The sequence below is a fragment of the Sus scrofa genome, chromosome 14 (assembly GCF_000003025.6).
Source record: "Sus scrofa isolate TJ Tabasco breed Duroc chromosome 14, Sscrofa11.1, whole genome shotgun sequence".
NCBI classification, from domain to species: domain Eukaryota; kingdom Metazoa; phylum Chordata; class Mammalia; order Artiodactyla; family Suidae; genus Sus; species Sus scrofa.
In genome coordinates this window covers 137,208,742-137,226,403 of record NC_010456.5, presented here as the reverse complement: position 1 = coordinate 137,226,403, position 17,662 = coordinate 137,208,742, and the positions used below count along the sequence as shown (strand labels likewise).

Below are 17,662 nucleotides of genomic sequence, written 5' to 3'. Positions count from 1 at the left end.
CCCTCCTCCCTCCCACCCAGGCCCTTGGAGCTCGCAGGGCAGGGAGAAGGGGGCGGAAGGTGGCTCCTGGAGGCTCTAGGTGTCACCTGACCAGGGTCACCCGTCCCTCAGGGCTGCAAAACTGCCCTCCTGCCTCTGGCCGAGGTCCTCCGCTGCTGTTCTTTGCAGCGTCTCTGTCGGTTTAGCGATTCGTTTGAAGTCTGGCAGCCCATTTGCTCCCCCAAACTACGGAGCAACCGGGTGGCAAGGGGACTAGAGGAAGCTGCAGTCACCGGTGAGGACGGATATGTTTAAAAGCCTCTGCCTCACGTACCTCCCTCGGGCATCTCAGTGCGTGGGAGGAAAACCAACGCACTTTTGTGAGCAGCCTTTGCCAGTGAGGAGCTGAACGTGGGACCTAAGAGAAGGGCAGGAAACGCCCCCGAGGGACACTGAGTCTCCCGTTCGGCTCCCAGCAACATCCACTCCCCTGTTCAGCGGAGCTGAAAACAGCACGGCTTCCGGGGGGGGGGCCCTTTGGAGAAGGTAGGTTATGAGCCAGCCCGTCTCCTCTTCGAATGATCTTAAAGACTTATTAATAAATGTTAGATGCCAAAATCCTGTAAAAGCGACAGGATGTGAAGTCTCTCCCCCAAAGCCACAAACTGAAATGCCTCAAACATCTGTTTCAACCCAGACAGCAGATGAGAACATTTCTGAACGGGTGACACTCTCGGGTTATAAACGACAGCCTCACCCCAGGAAAAGCCAGATGAAAGCCCCAAAGCTGGAGGAGTGTGTCGCTTAAATGATAAGGAAGGCACGTGCGCTCCCAGCCCCCGGCCGGCCCTGTCCCCCGACCTTGCTCCTCCAGGATCCCGTTGGGCATCTTCTTGTCGTTGGCGCTGACCACCGCTTTCCTCTGCTTCCTGAACCTGAGGGACACGGTGGCGTGAGCTGTCGGCCCAGGGCGCGGGCCCAGAGCCCCCCAGCCCCGGGGATACCCACCAGGTGAGCCGGGAGAAGCTGTTCCTGCTGCTCATGGCTGAGCCACCGCCACCGGGTCCCGGCCCTGCAGTGCCGCGGCCGCCGCCCGCCCGCCGCCCGCCGCCACCCAGCCCCGCCCGCCCGCGGTCGTGGCATCATTTCCTCCTCCTGCAGGTCGGGGCCAGTCAGCGCCCGGACACTCCTACCTGAAGTAGTAGGCGGCGAGGAGCAGAAAGAGGAGGAAGAGCAGCAGCGGCAGCAGCAGCCAGGCCAGCAGGGGCTGGGGCGCGCCGGGGTCCGGGGGGCCTGGGGGCGAAGCGGGTCCCCGTCAGGACTCGAGGGAAAGTGGGGTCCGGGCAAGGAAATGTTCCTGACACCCGACCTCACAGTTTGCAACGCAGCCCTGCCGTCCGCCCTCCTTCCCTGATGTCAGACCCCACTTGACAGTTTGCAAACGCCTCCCTTCGTCAGCCCTGCTCCTTGGTCACCAGAACCTCACTTCACACTTGGCACAGTAGCCCCTCCATCTGCCCTTCTTTCCTCATGCCAGACCTCACTTTGCAGGTCACAAATCCGTTCTCCCTCCACCCCATCAGCCCTGCTTCCTGGACAGCAGGACCCCACTTTACAGTGTGCAAACTCCACCCCCCCCCCATCGGCCTTTCTTCAGGACACCAGAACCTCACTTTGCAGTTTGCAAACTAGTCCCTCCCTATTAACCCTTCTTCCCTGACCACCAGAACACACTTTACAGTATGTAAAGTGCTCCCTCACCAGCACCGCACTTTACAGTTTTGTGACACAGTCCACAGTCCCGGGTCATGGTATCCACAAAGGCCCCATCACTTACATGAGCAGCGTGGACACCGAGAAGGAACCTGAGCTGAAGATCTGGGGACTCGCCTGGCCCCAGGCCCCCTGGTGCAGGGCAGTGAAGTCCCCAGAAGCCCACGTGGCCGTTCCAGGGCACCTGTTCTCCCCTCTGCACAGACGCCCTGCTGCTCTGTCCCAGGACAGGTAGGGAGCTCCCAGGGTCTCTGCAGGTGCTCAGAGTACAGGCCAGCAGCCCGGCCCTCGGCTGGATGGAGGCCTGTGGCCACAAGGTGACTGGCCTCCCAGAGCCACGAGCTCCCGATCCAGCCCATGCAGGGGAAAGCTGGTCACCAGGCACCAGCCTGGCTTCCGTCCATCTGTCCTTCCTCAACCAGACAGAAGGCCCCACATCCCTGGACCCTCGTGGCTGCCTTGTGGCCACCCAGGACTTGCCTGCAAGCCCCAACTCCAGGGGGCTCTGGTGGCCTGGCCGCCACCGTCAGACCCCACTCCTGCCCCAATGGTCTGACTCAGCTCCTGCCTCCCCAGAACGCCCTGTCGCCCCCTCCTCACTACAACATCCCCCTCACCCAGGAGTGCCTCAAAGCTCCCTCCTCCAGGAAGCCCACTTGGCTGCCCTCCAGTGGATCCCAGAGGGGCCCAGCATGCCACGAGCACACTCTCCCGGGTGAACGGGCCCAGGGCGACCACCTTTTCAGTGGAAGCCCCTCAAAGGCAAGAACTAGGCCTCCGTCTCTCTGAGTCAATTTGAACCCCTGCGAGGGCACCACAGCCCTGCGGCCCCCACCTCATACTACCCGCCCCCCGCAGATCCTGAAGGTATGAAGGGGGTCTCTCACCCCGGGCTGTGGCTCCCCGGGAGCAGGCCAGCCCTCCGCTGCCTGGGCACTGTGCTGCCTCTGGCACCCCGTGTGTGGTCAGGGCACATACCCTAATAGTGACGAGATGGCACCAGCCGGAGCGACTGTTAGAGGCACAAGTGCGCTGAGGGACAGTGCTGAGGAGGTGGCCCTGGCCCTCCTACAAAACACCCTTGTTCTGGGCTTCCCCAACGCCCCTTCTGGCTAGCAACGCTCCCAGGCCACGGGGGTTGTAGTTCGAGGCTGGGCAGGGGGCCCCCTCCCCTCGCCACTGCTGCAGAGCACCCCCACCACCACCCTAGGGAGCTGACCTGGCCTGAGGCTGCCCCCCGCAGCTCTCCAGGCACCTCTCCCCACCCTGCCAGGACTGCAGTGCAATCCCAGCCGAGACTGATGGGGGGACACCTGCTGCCAGGGGCAGAGCCAGGCCCAGCCCTTGAAGGGCCTAGCTGCTTCGGAACCCAACAGCCCCATGCCTGCCCGTCTGGATGCAGCTGCAGAGCCCGAGCAGTGCCCTCAGCTCTCCTGGGCGTCACTGCTCTGGCACTAACCACTTCTGCTTTGTTCAGCTTCATCTTGGCGTGACTGACTGGCCTGCTGGCAGGTCCAAAGGCTGGGTGGACCCTGCTGAGGTTTCAAGCTTTTTGGCAGCTTCAGGTGGGCTCCTGGATCACAGAGAGCCCACCCCTGGGACTGTCGGGGGCTCCAGGGTCCTCTCTCCACGCATATGTCACCCGGAATCAGGGCTGCAGTTACAGACGAGGGTGACTCCATGGCACGTCCTCCAGGATGGGGCTGAGGGACCCAAGGCCCCAGAGAGGGTCTGTGACCATGGAGAGACGTGACTGATCACAGGGACAAGTGGGTTCCTCTGCTCGGGGTTTCTGTCAGTTGTCAGCAGCTGCCTCGTCCTGGAGGCCAGAGGTCAGGCCGGAACACCCAGGGGCCGGCAGCTGGGGGAGCCCCCTGGCGCCACAGAAGGCTGGACCCAGGTGCTTAGTCCTTTCCATTCACCAGAAGAAGAAATCTAGATGTTTACGTAAAAATTATGACTTTTATTTTTGCTTTTTACAGCTGCACTTGATGCATGTGGAGGTTCCCAGGCTAGGAGTCGAATCAGAGCTGCAGCTGCCGGCCCGCACCACAGACACAGCAATGCGGGATCCTTAACCCACTGAGTGAGTCCAGGGATTGAACCTGCATCCTCATGGATACTGGTTACTGCTGAGACACAACAGAAACTCCCAAATTATCTGACTCTTAAATATGGGGAAGCAATTCACCCTAAATACAATTTGACGAGCAGGGTGGGTCAGAAAACCCTCCGCAGGCAGGGCTGTGTCCCCGCGCTGAAAAACTCTGCTGGGGAGTCGGGGTGGTAACTAAGAGGGAACTCCGAGTCACTTTCTGTTTTCATTTCGCATTGATGTGGCCCAGACCAGGTAGGGCTGAGGGTCAGGGTGGGGGAGCAGAGGGGCTGCTCCCGGAGGTACAGACTTGGTGGGCCCCTCGGAGCAACCTTCTCCCCGAATCTCCCCAAATTCCATACAGCCAGTGCTCCAGGTCAGGTGTGTAAGGCTGTTCATGCACATCTACGCCTACACACACCTGAGGACTGCGTGCGTGTGTGTATGCATGCAAGTGTGTGTGTGTGTGCTGGCTTACACGGAATCTGGTCCTGGATGCCGAAAGTCAGGGGCTGCCACGTGCCTTCTCCCCTTCATCATGCATCCACACACTTATTTTTTTCCTTTCTTTAAATGATTTTTATTTTTTCCATTATAGTTGGTCATCTGCAAACTTAAACTTGGGTGGGTGGCCCCTGGTGCAGGGAGGGGCCACCTGCGAGGTGGGGGCGGGGGAGAGTGTGATAGAGAGAGCCTATTTCTCTTGGATTTTAGCAATTCTTTTAATTTGTGTCAATCAAATACATAAATGAATACCAGCCGAATTTCCATTTCCCTAATTTCTAGGAAGTGAAGCATCTTTTCATGATTCACAAACACAGTGAATTAGATTTTCCTATTTCGCCTGGTCAAATTCATTACCATTTTCCTGCCATCCTCGCTTTTCTTGCTAACGTTTAGGAAGCCTTCCTGCCGTCTGGACAATGACATTTTGTTACACAGCTTGTAAATGTTTTACCCTCAACTCTTCGTGTGAAAAGAAATGTCTCCTGGGGATGCTTTAATACCCCTTGTTCGGTGAGCAAATGAAGTGATTTCTGGTTATTTGGGGATGCCCAGGGAACATGCTATCATCTTAAATGGTGCGCCACTCCTGTCTCAGAGAACAAAGTCTCAAAGGGCCCCGCGCAAGGGTGGGTGTCCTGTGGGACTCTAGGCCACGGGAGCCCATTACTCACATAGCGGAGGCCCCGAGGTGGCAGGGACTCCCCTTGGGAGTGACGCGATGCCACAGCCAAGCCTGCAGAGCTGCGGTGGGGTGAGTTTCATGTGCACTCTTGTGGGCAGCTCACAGGACTGCCCCTCGTCCAGAGGACACCTGACATCCACAGCAAAACTATCAGCCAATCGGTTTGTGTGTGAGTGAGCAGAAAGGCCCAGGAGTGGGGAACCGGTCACCCTGACCATGGCCTGAGGCGCCCCCTGCAGGTGTGTCCATGCAGCCTGTGCGTTTCTTCCCTAACTTTGGGAAAAGGGTGCCCTGCCTGGTTGCATTTTTGGTTAAACGTTCCTGTAGGTGCTGGACATTGGGCCAGCAGGGGCCAGCTCCTCTCTGCCTGGCCCAGGAAGCACGGTCTGAGGGTCCCAGGCCACAGTATCTGGACCGGGACTCAGCACCCCGAGGGCCAGCTTGAAATGAGACGGCGTGACAGACGGCAGTTTCTGTTTGCTGGGGCTTCTGGTCTTCCTTTTCTGTGGTTTTGAATCGTGGGGTTTCAATGCGAAGAGGGTGCTGCTCATGGTAAGAGATGATCAGGCACCCGGAACGGCTCTCCGAGCTGGGGGCCGAGATCAGCTGGGACCCTCGCTTCTCCCTCTTCTTAGGGGCACTTGTTAGATGTTTGCCCAGGGTTAGGAAATCATGTGAAGCCCCCGGGCTGGATGGGGACTGAACTCCCGACCCTGGGCTGGATGGTACCAAGTCTCAGCACCTTGGCCAACCTTTTCCTGGAGGGTAGCTGGTCATTTTTGTGTTCCTGAAGGCTCGTGATGACCATGTTGTGATGCTGAATTTCATGTGTCAACTTGGCTGGCCACAAAGCATCCAGATATTTGGTCCATATATCTGAATAATCTGGGTGTTCTATGGGGTGCTGTTTAGATGGGATTCTACATTTCAGTGAGCAGTCTGAGAAAAGCAGATGGCCCTCCCAAGGTGGGTGGGCCACACCTAAGCAGTTGAAGCTCTGGATAGAACAAAAAGCCATAGCCTCCTGGGCGTAAAGAAGGAATCCTTCCCACTTGATTGCCTTCCAACTGAGGCATCGCTCTTTGTGCTTCTGCAGGAACGCCAGGCTTCGGGCTGAAACCGGGACACTGGCTCTGCCGATCTTGGACGTACCTGCTTCCACCGTCATGTGAGCCAGTTCCTCACATTAAATACAGAGAGAGATAAATGCATCTATCTTATTGATTCTGTTTCTCTGAATAACCCTGACCAATACACCAAGGGATACCCTATCTGAGAAGTACTTGAGTTTGAGGTCTGAGGTCCTGGGGGAAGGGAGGAGGGGACGGAGCAGCAGTGTGGGGACCAGCAACAGACCCCCGTGCAGAAAAGGGGTTCAGCCCCTGCCGGTTACAGGCTCCCGCTAACCCTGCCATGGGAAGGAGCCACAGACACAGACAGGCCTACAAGTCTACGGCTGTCACCCAGGACAGCCGTATCAACCTCTTGGGGACCCAGAACTCACCCAGCTGGGCCTCCTTTGTGTCACGCATACGTCCAAGAAGGAGATGCCACACATACCAACGCTCAGGAACGTTAGAGTCTGGCTGGGTGACAGGCCACCTATGACACTTTCCCGCTAAAAATGGCCAACAGGGTGTTCCCATTATGGGTCAGCAGGTTATGAACCTGAATTGTATTCATGAGGACGTGGGTTCCATCCTTGGCCTTGCTCAGTGGGTTAAGGATCTGGTGTTGCTGTGAGCTGCAGTGTGGGGCACGGAGTCAGCTCAGATCCAGGATTGCTATGGCTGTGGCTGCGGCTGGCAGCTGCAGCTCAATTCTGCCCTTAGGCTGGAAACTTCCACATGCTGCAGGTGGGTCTATAAAAAGCCAAAAAAAAAAAAAAAAAAAAAAAAAAGCCAATACACTGAGTCCTCTACACCCAAGCACGGTCATCTCTCTTAATCTCAGGCACGGCCAAGAAGCAGGCACTATAACCACTCCATCCACAAAGCAGGATGCTGAGGCATCGGCACAGAGAGGTTCAGTGACTCACGCAAGGTCACCCAGCCATGAGGCGGCAGAGCTAGATGTGAACTGGGCAGGCGATCCAGGGGCATTCACTCCAGTTTCTCTTCTTCTCCCTCTCTTCTTCCTTATAACTTCGAAGGGCATTTACTTTATTTTACTGATAAGATTTATAAAACACACCCATTTTCAGCACACCATACAACGGCGTTGAGTAAATTCACAGAGCGGGGCAGCCATCACCACCGTCCAGTATTAGAACTCGTCTCCCAACCCAGTAAGACTCCGCCTGCCCATCTGCGGTCCCTCCTCGTCCCACCCCCAGCCCCAGTCACCCACTAGTCCATGTCTCCACCTGCTCCGGGCAGTTCACCCACACGGGCCCCCACAACACGTGTTCTTCCTGTCTGGTCCCCTAGCCTGATTCCGAGGTCCATCCATGTTGCCGCATAGGTCGGTGGATTCTTTTTCCTTTTCTCCTTTCAAATGTCCACAGTATAAAAAGGCGGGAAACTAGAATACTGAACCCTGCGGACCTGCCCCCATCCTCCTGGATGCGCTGTGTGCAGCCCGCCCACCTCCTGCCCGCCCCCCCCCCCGCAACTCCTCGCCAAGTCACTCCTACACAACCTGTGGCCTCAGCCCTAAATATTCAAGTAGGCATCTCTAAAAGGTAAGGACTCTTATTTTTATTTTATTTTATTTTTTGCTTTTTTAGGGTTACACCTGCAGCATAAGGAAGTCCCCAGGCTGGGGGTCGAATCGGAGCTGCAGCTGCCGGCCTATGCCACAGCCACAACAACGCAGGATCTGAACTGCGTCTGTGACCTACACCCCAGCTCATGGCAATGCTGGATCCTTAACCCAAAGAGCAAGGCCAGGGATCGAACCTGAATCCCCATGGTTCCTAGTTGGATTCGTTTCTGTTGTGCGATGATGGGAACGTCCTGGAACTCTTATTTTTACATTTATTTATTTATTGTCTTTTGTCTTTTTAGACTCGTGGCATATAGAGGTTCCCAGGCTAGGGGTCTAATTGGAGCTAATCTAATCAGATCCCACAGCCACAGCAACACGGGATCTGAACCACATCTGTGACCTATGCCACAGCTCACGGCAATGCTGGATCCTTAACCCACTGAGCCAGGCCAGGGATCGAACCTGCAACCTCATGGTTCCTAGTCAGATTCGTTTCCACTGCATCATGATGGGAACGCCCCAGGACTCTTATTTTTAAATAAACTTAACCACTATGTCAATATCTCCCCTAACAATATTAATTCCTTAACGAATGTCATCAACTGTCCCACCAGTGTTTAAATGGCCCCTCCTGACTCATCAGTGTTTGCTTAGGGCTGGATTGAATTGGGTTCCGCACAACAGGTGGCTCTCTTGCCCCCACGGCAGCTGCCACTGACTCTCAGCCCAGGGACTGCGTCTGCTGCCTCCTGAGTGCTAAGCTTTGCTCCGGGCAAGTCCTGAGTCACTGCTGCCCAGCCAGCCTGCTTTACAGAGTAGCAGTGTCAGAAGCTCACTAAGGAAGCCCACCGGCCGCCCATCACCCGCAAGGTCCTGCCAGCCCACCGGGAGGAGGGGCAGCTGGCAGTGGGGACAGAGAGGCAGAGGCAGGGGCCTTACCTGCGGTCGTAGAGTTCTGGTGGCTCGGCGGTGTGGTGGTCTCGTTGGCCTTAAACGCCTTGGCCAGGGGCACGCTAACACCGGCCAGCAGGAGTGGACAGAAGGGCTCCATGGCGACCCTAGAAGAGGCAGGACAGGCTCAGAGGACTCGGGGAGAAAATCGGTGGGGTGGGGACAGGGTGACGGGAGGGGTGTTTGGGGAGCATCGCTTTGTCGACCTGCCTTTGGGGAGGGGTCTTTGCATTGGTACAATTTCTACCTGTGCTTGGAAATTAACTTCACCTTAGAACAAGCCAGGTTAGCAATTCCATAAACCATCCTCAGGTTATAAAAGCTCCTGCTGTTCAGATTAATTTCATTTTTGGTTTCGGGTTTTTTTTTGGGGTGGGGAGGAGAACGAGGACCTGGAGGTGCCTGGAGAGAATAAACTCTGAAAACATTGTGGGATCTGGGATGCTGAGAGGCTGGGTCACCAGACTTCTGGATCGCCAATGCTAACAGCTTGGTGACCAGGTAGGATCGTGTCACTGTGGCCATGGCGACAAGGCGGGATATTTCCTCTTTGCATCACAGCAGCCCAGAGAGCATCAGTGCCCTCGGCAAAGAGCACAGGCTGGGGAAGGAGGTAGGTTAAGCAGTCCCTGGTCACAGCGCTGAGGGGGTAGAAGTGGGGTCTTACCCTCCACAGAGAGGCCACCTCCACTGTCCCCCGGCCATGACCACACCCCGGCCCTTATTCCGAGTGCTGGCCTTGACTGCTGCCCACCTGAGCTATGGGACAAGGTCCCCAAATCTTTCCAGCCCAGGCTGTCCACTGTCCCACACCCCGGCTGGAGCCTGACTAACTGTTGTAAAGCCCAGCACCGTCCCCTCACTCAGGAGGTATTAAGTGACAAGAGGATGAAGGGCTGGCATCACGTCACTGCTCCTCTGAGCCAAGCCCTTGGCCTGAGGCTGTCATGGATGGTCTGGCTTAATCCTCACAACCCCAGGGGCTGATGGTCCTGCATCTGATTCAGTTCCGGTCTGAACTCTCAGGGGAAGCAGAAGGCAGACCCCCCCTGGAGGAGGGGCCACGGTCAAGCTCATCCATGACAGAGCTGTTCGAGCACCTTGGAGACGGAGGGGAGTATTTACTGGGTGGATGGGTGGATGTGCTGCACAGACCCGACTGCAACGTGGCTCAAACCACTGTGGCTCTCTTTCACCCGGGAGACCTGCAATGGTCACCTCGGGTCCCCACCTGGTGCTCCGTTTTGCCAAGATTCCATAGGTCCTTGGGAGCCCTGACAGTGACCGCTTGGTGGTGCAGAAACCCCTCCTAGAGGGCACACCACAGGGGAAAGCAGGCAGTGGCACCTGCCCAGTGGGATCCAGAGCTGGTGATGCAGGCGTGTCCTCCCCCAGCACATCCCCCTCCGACTCCAGCCACGAACCCCGACGACCATCAGCCTGGCTCCACTGGCGGCACTTTCCTGCAAGAAGCCTCCCTCGGGAATGTGAATGGACCAAAGCCAAGAAACACGGGTTCCTGGTAGTTAGAGAAGGTTTCCGAAGGAGCACAAAAAATCCCAAGCACTTTTCAGCAATCAGCGCTATTAACACAAAACCGACTGGAGCACATCGTGACAATTATCCCAGGACAACTATCACAGCCGCAGCAACACTCTCAGTTCCTTCCTCGTTTTTTGTTTCCAAAATGTATTCGCAATTTACAAAGTGAGCCATACACAAAACAGCTCCTGTCCCGTGAGCACCTACTACGTGCTAGGTCCTTTCTACGCCTATATCACCCTCACGATGACTCCCTCCTGGAGGCTCCACGGAGGAACTGACCCAAATCCAGTCCAGAGGAAATGCAGGAGCCGTAACTCGACGCCAGGACTGACAGGACAAAAATCCTCAGCCTCTGAGAGGCAGCTCTGCACACACTGCGTTAAGAAACGGTTACTGACCCTGCTGTGATGCTTTCAGATACGGATAGAGGAGATACGGTGCATATACACGATGGAACTCTGCTCAGCCACGAAGAGAACAAAATAATGCCATTTGCAGCCACACAGATGGACCCAGAGATGCTCATACTGAGGGAAGTAAGTCAGACACACGCAGACAAACATATGATGCCACTTACACGGGGAATCTGAAAATACGATACAAAGGAACTCCTTTACAAAACAGAGACAGACTCGCGGACACAGAAAACCAAAGCATAGCTACCAAAGGGGCGGTCAGGGAGTTGGAGAGGGATAAGTTAGGAGTTCGGGATTAACACATACACACAACTGTACATAAAATGGGTAACCAACAAGGGCCTACTGCATAGCACAGGGAACTAGAGTCGATATCGTGTAATAACCCATAATGGGAAAGAATACGTAAAAGGATATGCGTACATATATATATATAATTAATGACTCTGCTGTACTTGAAACGAACCCAACACTGTAAATCAATTATACTTTAATAAAAAATGAAAAAAAAAAAAAGAAATGAGATCGCTGGGAAAAAAATGTGAGTAATTGATTAGGACGCATGAATTGGTTTAATACAACCCATAGAGGCAGAACTCCTGGGTGAAACATTTTTCTCACCACCGCATTCATTCCAAACCCTGGTTTCCAAATGTTCCGGGATCTCATCAGGAATTAGAGCAGCCTGAGGGCTCCAAGTGCCTCCTAGAGCAGCAGGTGACTTGCCAGATACGACCAGCAGAGGGCACTAAATGCCGCAGAATCCACCCATCTCCAGCCCCCTTGTCGCCCACTTAAATAGCAAGGCCAGTGACAACGTGCCAGTCCCTGGCCTTTCACCCACGAAGGGTCTGCACAAGCGACCTGATGGGCACAGACACAAATCAGTACAAAAATAATGCTTCCACCAGCAACGACGTCCACCGAGTAACGATCTGTATTTCATCGGTACTTGCTTGCTCACCAAAGGTAAAGTCCTGCGGGCAGAAAGCACATCCATCCCCAGAACCAGATGATCAACACGGTTCATTTCCAGACAAGGCAGACTTTACCTGCATACCCGTCAAAAGTCAGCCAGCTCTGCATGTGATTAAAATTGCCTTAAAAAAAACCCCAAAACTTGGTGTTTCCATCGTGGCTCAGCAGTACTGAACCCGACTAGTATCCATGAGGATGTGGGTTCGATCCCAGGCCTCGATGAGTGGGTTAAGGATCAGGCGTTGCCCTGATTGGTGTGGTGTAGGTTGGCAGCTGCAGCTCCGATTGGACCCCTAGCCTGAGAACTTCCATATGCGGCCCTGAAAAGCAAGCAAACAACAACAGCGAACCCTCCATTTATGCCTTTTTAAGACTGTTCGTTGGGAAATAACCCCAGGGCAGGCAGCCGGCGAGGTCCTGCAATGCGGAGATGAATACAGTCCAGTCCTGCCCTAAAGCAGCTCCTCTGAGCTGGGAGGACAGTGGGAAACAGCCACCCAAGACCCTGCTCCCCAAGCTCTGGAGACACGCGGTCACAGAGCCAGGGAAGGTAGGTGGGGGCAGTGACTCACCGGGGAGTCGCCAAGGCTCCCCCAGAGGCACAGTGCTGAGGGGCCCGTCCAGGACACAGGGGAAGGACGGAGGCTGGAGGGTGGCCAAGGCATGACCGACTGTCCAGACAGCGGACCTCTGGTATGGGTCGGAAGCAGAGATGAGCAAATGCAGAACGATGGGGCTGGACTGAGGAGGCCCTCGAATACGGTTAAAGGTTCATTTCCCATCACCAACCTACGTTATTAGAATGACCAGTGGCATGAAACAAAGATGCCCATTCCTGGGCCCATCTCCAGATGCAGGAAATCCAGACCGATGGGGAGTGATGGGTTCCACAGACCGAAACTGAAAACCATGGCTGTGAGCAAGGACCTGCATTAAAGTTTCCAGAGCAAGTGCCAGAGCTGCGCGAGACACGGGTCAGCCTTTGCTGGTCCAGGTGCTTGGGCATCACCTGGAAGCTCATTAGGAATGAAGACTCTCAGGTCCCACCCCAGACCCCCCACCTCTTCAAAAGATCCCTGGGTGGTTTCCATGCATATTCCAATCGGAGACGTTCTGGTCGAGGCACTAGAACGGGACAGCGGGAGCGGGATCTGAAAGGGGTTTCGAAGGCAGGACCCACACAGATGGTGACGAGTGGGGCGTGGAAGGCCCCGGGATTTCCACCCTGGGAGGTGGAATATGGGAGGAGGACGCCTCCTTAGCCGAGACAGGGGGAGTGGGGCCCCCAGTTTGGGGGTGAAGATGATTTTAGCTTTGGAGCATGAAACAATAATATAAGCCACCAATCCTTGAGTTCTTATGACGTAGGACAGGCTTGCTGAGGTTCTAAGGCAAAGTACCACACTGGCCCTCCCCGAAATCCGAGGAGAAACATCCCGCGGTCCTTGCAGGGTGATGACAAGTTGGATTTCAGGGGCTGTGGACTATTCTAGGGGCAAGAGGAGGGCCTGGGGCTTGGCTGGAAGGGGGAGGGCTTGAGCCCACTCCGGGGGTACGTGGAAGGGAGAGAGTGAGGTGGGGTGCTCAGCGGTCAGGGATGGGACAGGGGACTGGGCAGGCGATGGGCAGCGGTGGCCAGGGAACAAGGAGGACAGAGGCAGGTGGAGGTGGAATGCGAGGCAGGAGAGGGGTCCTGCTGCCCCCGGCCCACTCCCCCAGGCTCTGCTCCCGTCCTCCTCCTGGGCGACCCGCTCTCCCCTTTTCCCCTCCTTGGTCCCACCAGCTTCCAATGTCCAGCACGTCTGAGATGGACCCTGTCTCCCTGGGGTCACACCACCCTGTGTGGTTTAAAGTCACTGGGGTGCTGGGCAGGTGTCCCCCAGCCACCCCAAGCGAGTGGACCACGGGGTCTTTGAGGGCCTGGAGTCCTCCCTGGGCCAGTGTCTTTGAGGAGGGGCTGCCTGGCTGACCCCTCCTGCCAGATGGACCTGAGGTGCCCTCTCCAGCAGGCCCTGGCTGTCCTGACCAGACTGCCCCCTGCAGGCCTGGCAGGGTAGTGCCTTCTCTGCAGCTCCAGCCCCACCCAGCGGTTCTTCGGGTCTCAATTACCAAACAGAGCGGTTCCTTCACAAAAGAGCAGATGAGGATTTGGGAGCCGTCGTCACGCTCAAGATTTGGGACAACTAAGTGAAGTCAGTCAGACAGTGAAAAGGCAAACATCATATGATATCACCTTTGTGTGGAAGCTAAAAAAAAGGATACGAATGAATTTATTTGCAGAACAGAAATAGACTCCCGGACTTTGAAAAACTTAGGGCCACCAAAGGGGACAGGTTGAGGGGTGGGAGGGATCGGGGGGGTCTGGGACTGGCAGAAGCACACTGAGGTCTATGGAATGGCCAATAGGGACCCGCTGTACAGCAGAGGGAACTCGGCCGGGTGTCCTGGGATCCTCTATGCGGGGAAAGAATCTGGGAGAGAATGGATGTGTGCGCATGTCTGCCTGGGTCACTCTGCTGTGCAGCAGAGGTGATCACAGCCTTATACAGGAACTAGACTCCAAGAAGACTTAAAAAAGGATTTAAGAATATGTATATAGATGTATGACTCGGTCACTATGCTCAACTGCAGAGACTGGCGCAGCCCGGCCAATCAACTACACTTGAATGAAGATAAAAACAAAGCCGTTGCACTCAGAGCCCTCGGGACACCACGTCATTTCTCATTCACATCCGGACTCTTGAGAGGGAAGGAGCGGTGAGCACCACTAAAGCTATATGCTTTCTAAAATATTTAATTATTGAACAGCGTCTTGGTCTCATCAAAACGGGAACCTATGAAGCAGTTCTGTTCAAAACCTCTTCTTAAAAATTAAGAAAAATTCTAGAAAAAATTAACATATCCGTGTCCATCACAGCAATATTTTGGGGAGAAAAAAATCCCTTTTACCTATGAACTCCATCAAAATAAAATAAGAACGTGAACAGAATACTTATTCTCGATACATACTCATCTTCTTCAATTAATTTCTTAGCCTTGTCTTTCTTCTTTTTTTCTTCTTTTTTAGGGCCACTCCCACAGCATCTAAAAGTTCCCAGGCTGGGGTAGAGTCGGAGCTATAGCTGCTGGCCTACACCAGAGCCACAGCAACGCGGGATCCGAGCCGTGTCTGCAACCTACACCACCGCTCACAGCAATTCCAGATCACCGACCCTCTGAGCGAGGCCAGGGATCGAACCCGCATCCTCACGGATACTAGTCGGATTTGTTTCCGCTGTGCCACAATGGGAACTCCTGTGAGAATAAATTTTAATGTTGTCCTGTTCATAACCTATATACGTTTTGCAGAACCATTTTTCTACAAAAGTTTTAAAAGCTGAGAGTTTGGGGTTTGGTTGTATTCGGTGGTTGTGTTTTATTGAATATTTTCCAACTCCTTTAGAACAGAATGAAGCCAACATTTAGGGCCTCGTTTACAGAGACGCTGGCCATCTTTAAACATGCAGGTGGATTTACACAGCAATTCTCTGCAGGCCCAAATGTTTCTGAAATCGGAGGATGAACAGAGAAGAGAAGGGGCATGCCACACGCCGACAAGAACGTGTGAAAACTCAGCATCGGCTTCATTACCATGCACCTGCAGTCCAATTATTCTTGCAGTGACCACCATTTCTAAAGCCTGCCACTCACAGCTTCTCCTTTAATGAGAGAGCGGCCAGTTGGTGTGGACGCAGCTATGCATGATCTGTGCACCACAATCAATTTCCAGAGTGAAACGCGGACCCCAGACACGAAGCTTCGCCCACATGCACCTGGCCCCGCAAGAGCCAGGACCAGGTCCCCGAGGCTGAATGCTTTCATGGCATTTGCGGTGCCATCCGCAATTGCTCCGGCGTCCCTGTTGGTGGGGTCACTTCGAGTTGGGCTTGGATTCCATAAACTGGAATGAACAGTTTTCTGTTTGGAAATCACTGTCTGAGAATGATGCGGGGCCAGCTGGCCTCGTCGCGTGGTTTGTGAACTTCCTCAGCGGCTGTCCCTTGACCTTCGGTCAGTGCCCAGCGAAGCCTGGGGTGGACAATGAGCAAAACTGACAAAGAAGAGGAGCTGCTGGCTCTACATGAAGAGTCATGCTTTGGGGGCAGTAGGTCCTGCGGCTTCAACCCTGAGAGACCACACGGCCCCCCATCTCTCGGTAAGAAGGCGCCTGGTGCCGAGACTCACCTGCCTGCACTGACCCTCCGGTCAGGAGTGTGAGCCACAGGGGGAGGTGCCACCTCCAAGGGTGGGGACCCCCGCTGGGTGAGCCAGGACCCCACCCCCACCCCTGCAAGCCCTGACAGCAGGTGAACAGTAGCGCTTGTCGGCTTTCTGGGACCACGGGGGTCCCCTCTGTGATCATCCTGGCAGGACTGTGGGCTCCTCCTCCCGCCCTCACTTTGCCCCCCAACCCGACACTGGGGGGCAGTGGGAGGGTAACTTGGGGGCCTGGGAGGGGCAGTGGGGCCTGTGAAACTCCATCCTCGCACCCACAGGCGTGCTTTGAAGGTGCCCCAAAGGTCTGGAAAGCAGTCTGGGGTCACCCGAAAGGGTGGGTGCCTCTGCCCACCTTGAATGAGACGTGGAGGTGCCTGGGGCAGGGGTGGGGGGACCACGCTTCAGCGACTAGGTTTACACACACATTCGATGTCAGAGAAATAAGTTTACTTGCTGGTTAGGTGACGTCTCTAGACTTACAAGCATCTGCTGGTTACTGGTTCCTTCCTCCTTCGGCGATATTGACCGAGCTGACCGTCTGCCAAAGTCGGGAGAGAACACTGAGCAAAGCGAGCACTGGCGCACCCCGCGAGCTTGCGCGTGCGCAGGAGAGGGGACATGGCTAAACGACCGCAGTGCCTACCCAGAGAAAGCCACGACTCGCAAGGCCACATGCACTCCGATGTTCACTGCAGCACTATGTGCAATAGCCCAGACCTGGAAACAACCTAAATGCCCATCGGCAGAGGAGTGGATCCAGAAGATGAGGTCCATATACACCACGGAATATGACTCGGCCATTAAAAGGAACGAAATACCAGCATTTTTAGCAACATGGATGCACCTAGAAATGATCATGCTAAGTGAAGTCAGCCAGACAACGAGACCCCAACATCAAATGCTTTCCCTGACATGTGGAATCTGAAAAAAGGACAGACGGAACTTCTTTACACAACAGGTGCTGACTCACAGACTTTGAAAAACTTACGGTTTCCAAAGGAGACTGTTTGGGGGGTGGGGGGGATGCGCTGGGGGTGTGAGAGGGAAATCCTATACAACTGGATTGTGCGGACCATTGTACAACTGTAAATGGAATACATTCATTGAGTAATAAAAAATAAATAAGCAATAATAAAAAAACCGACCACAGTGCAACTGTGACCTGAGGGACGGGCACCCAGGTGGTGACCGGACGCCCACCCATCCGGGGAGGTCTGAACGGCCACCTGGGGAGAGGGGTGTCTTCCCAGTGAGGGGTCCCCCTCTGCTGTGATCACGAGTCACTCGGCGCTGCTGGGGGCGTGGGGCCCAGGAGCAGAATGAGGCGAGCTTCCTCCAGCTGGGCGGCGGCTGGTGGCCCTCTGACACCTGCCCACGTGGGCCAGGGCCAGGCACACCATGTCCCCGGCTCCCCAAAGTTTCCTGGGGAACGTCGGTCACAGAGACCTTCAGAGGCAGCTGGAGAAGCAGAGGGTGGAGGGGCTCGGGGTGGGCAACTCAGCCGGGCAGGCGGTGGGCGCGGGTGGCTGAGGGCGTGCCTCCCAAGGAGAGGCCTCCCCGGCACAGAAGCCCCGTGGCCCAGAGGCGGGCAGAGCGGTGCAGGTGCCTAGGAACTGCAGACCAGGGCCGCTCCTCACCCCACCTGAGCCTGACGAGTGTGGCTTAGGCTGCCCCTGCTTTCTGGGAGGTTCCCTGTGAGACAGGCTGATGCCGCTCAGTGTTTCCCAGGACTCGGAGCCGTGCTCCTCTGGCCTCCAGAGCAGAGGGAAG

General features: G+C 55.4%; 1 protein-coding gene across 7 annotated transcripts in view; it reads right to left on the bottom strand.

Annotated features, from left to right (window-relative positions):
• Positions 1-17,662, bottom strand: part of PTPRE (protein tyrosine phosphatase, receptor type E) — a 162,797-nt gene that overhangs the window by 37,842 nt on the left and 107,293 nt on the right. For 5 of the 7 annotated variants that reach the window (XM_021073749.1, XM_005671573.3, XM_021073748.1 and 2 more), the window contains 3 exons: positions 8,685-8,803; positions 1,173-1,272; positions 841-914 (listed from right to left, as the gene is read on the bottom strand). In XM_021073749.1, the coding sequence (XP_020929408.1) occupies positions 841-914; positions 1,173-1,272; positions 8,685-8,796 (286 nt within the window). In that variant the 5' untranslated portion in view covers positions 8,797-8,803. Of the gene's footprint in view, positions 1-840; positions 915-987; positions 1,104-1,172; positions 1,273-8,684; positions 8,804-17,662 lie in introns of those variants that run through there. The other 2 variants (XM_003359399.4, XM_013983889.2) reach the window with 2 other exon arrangements.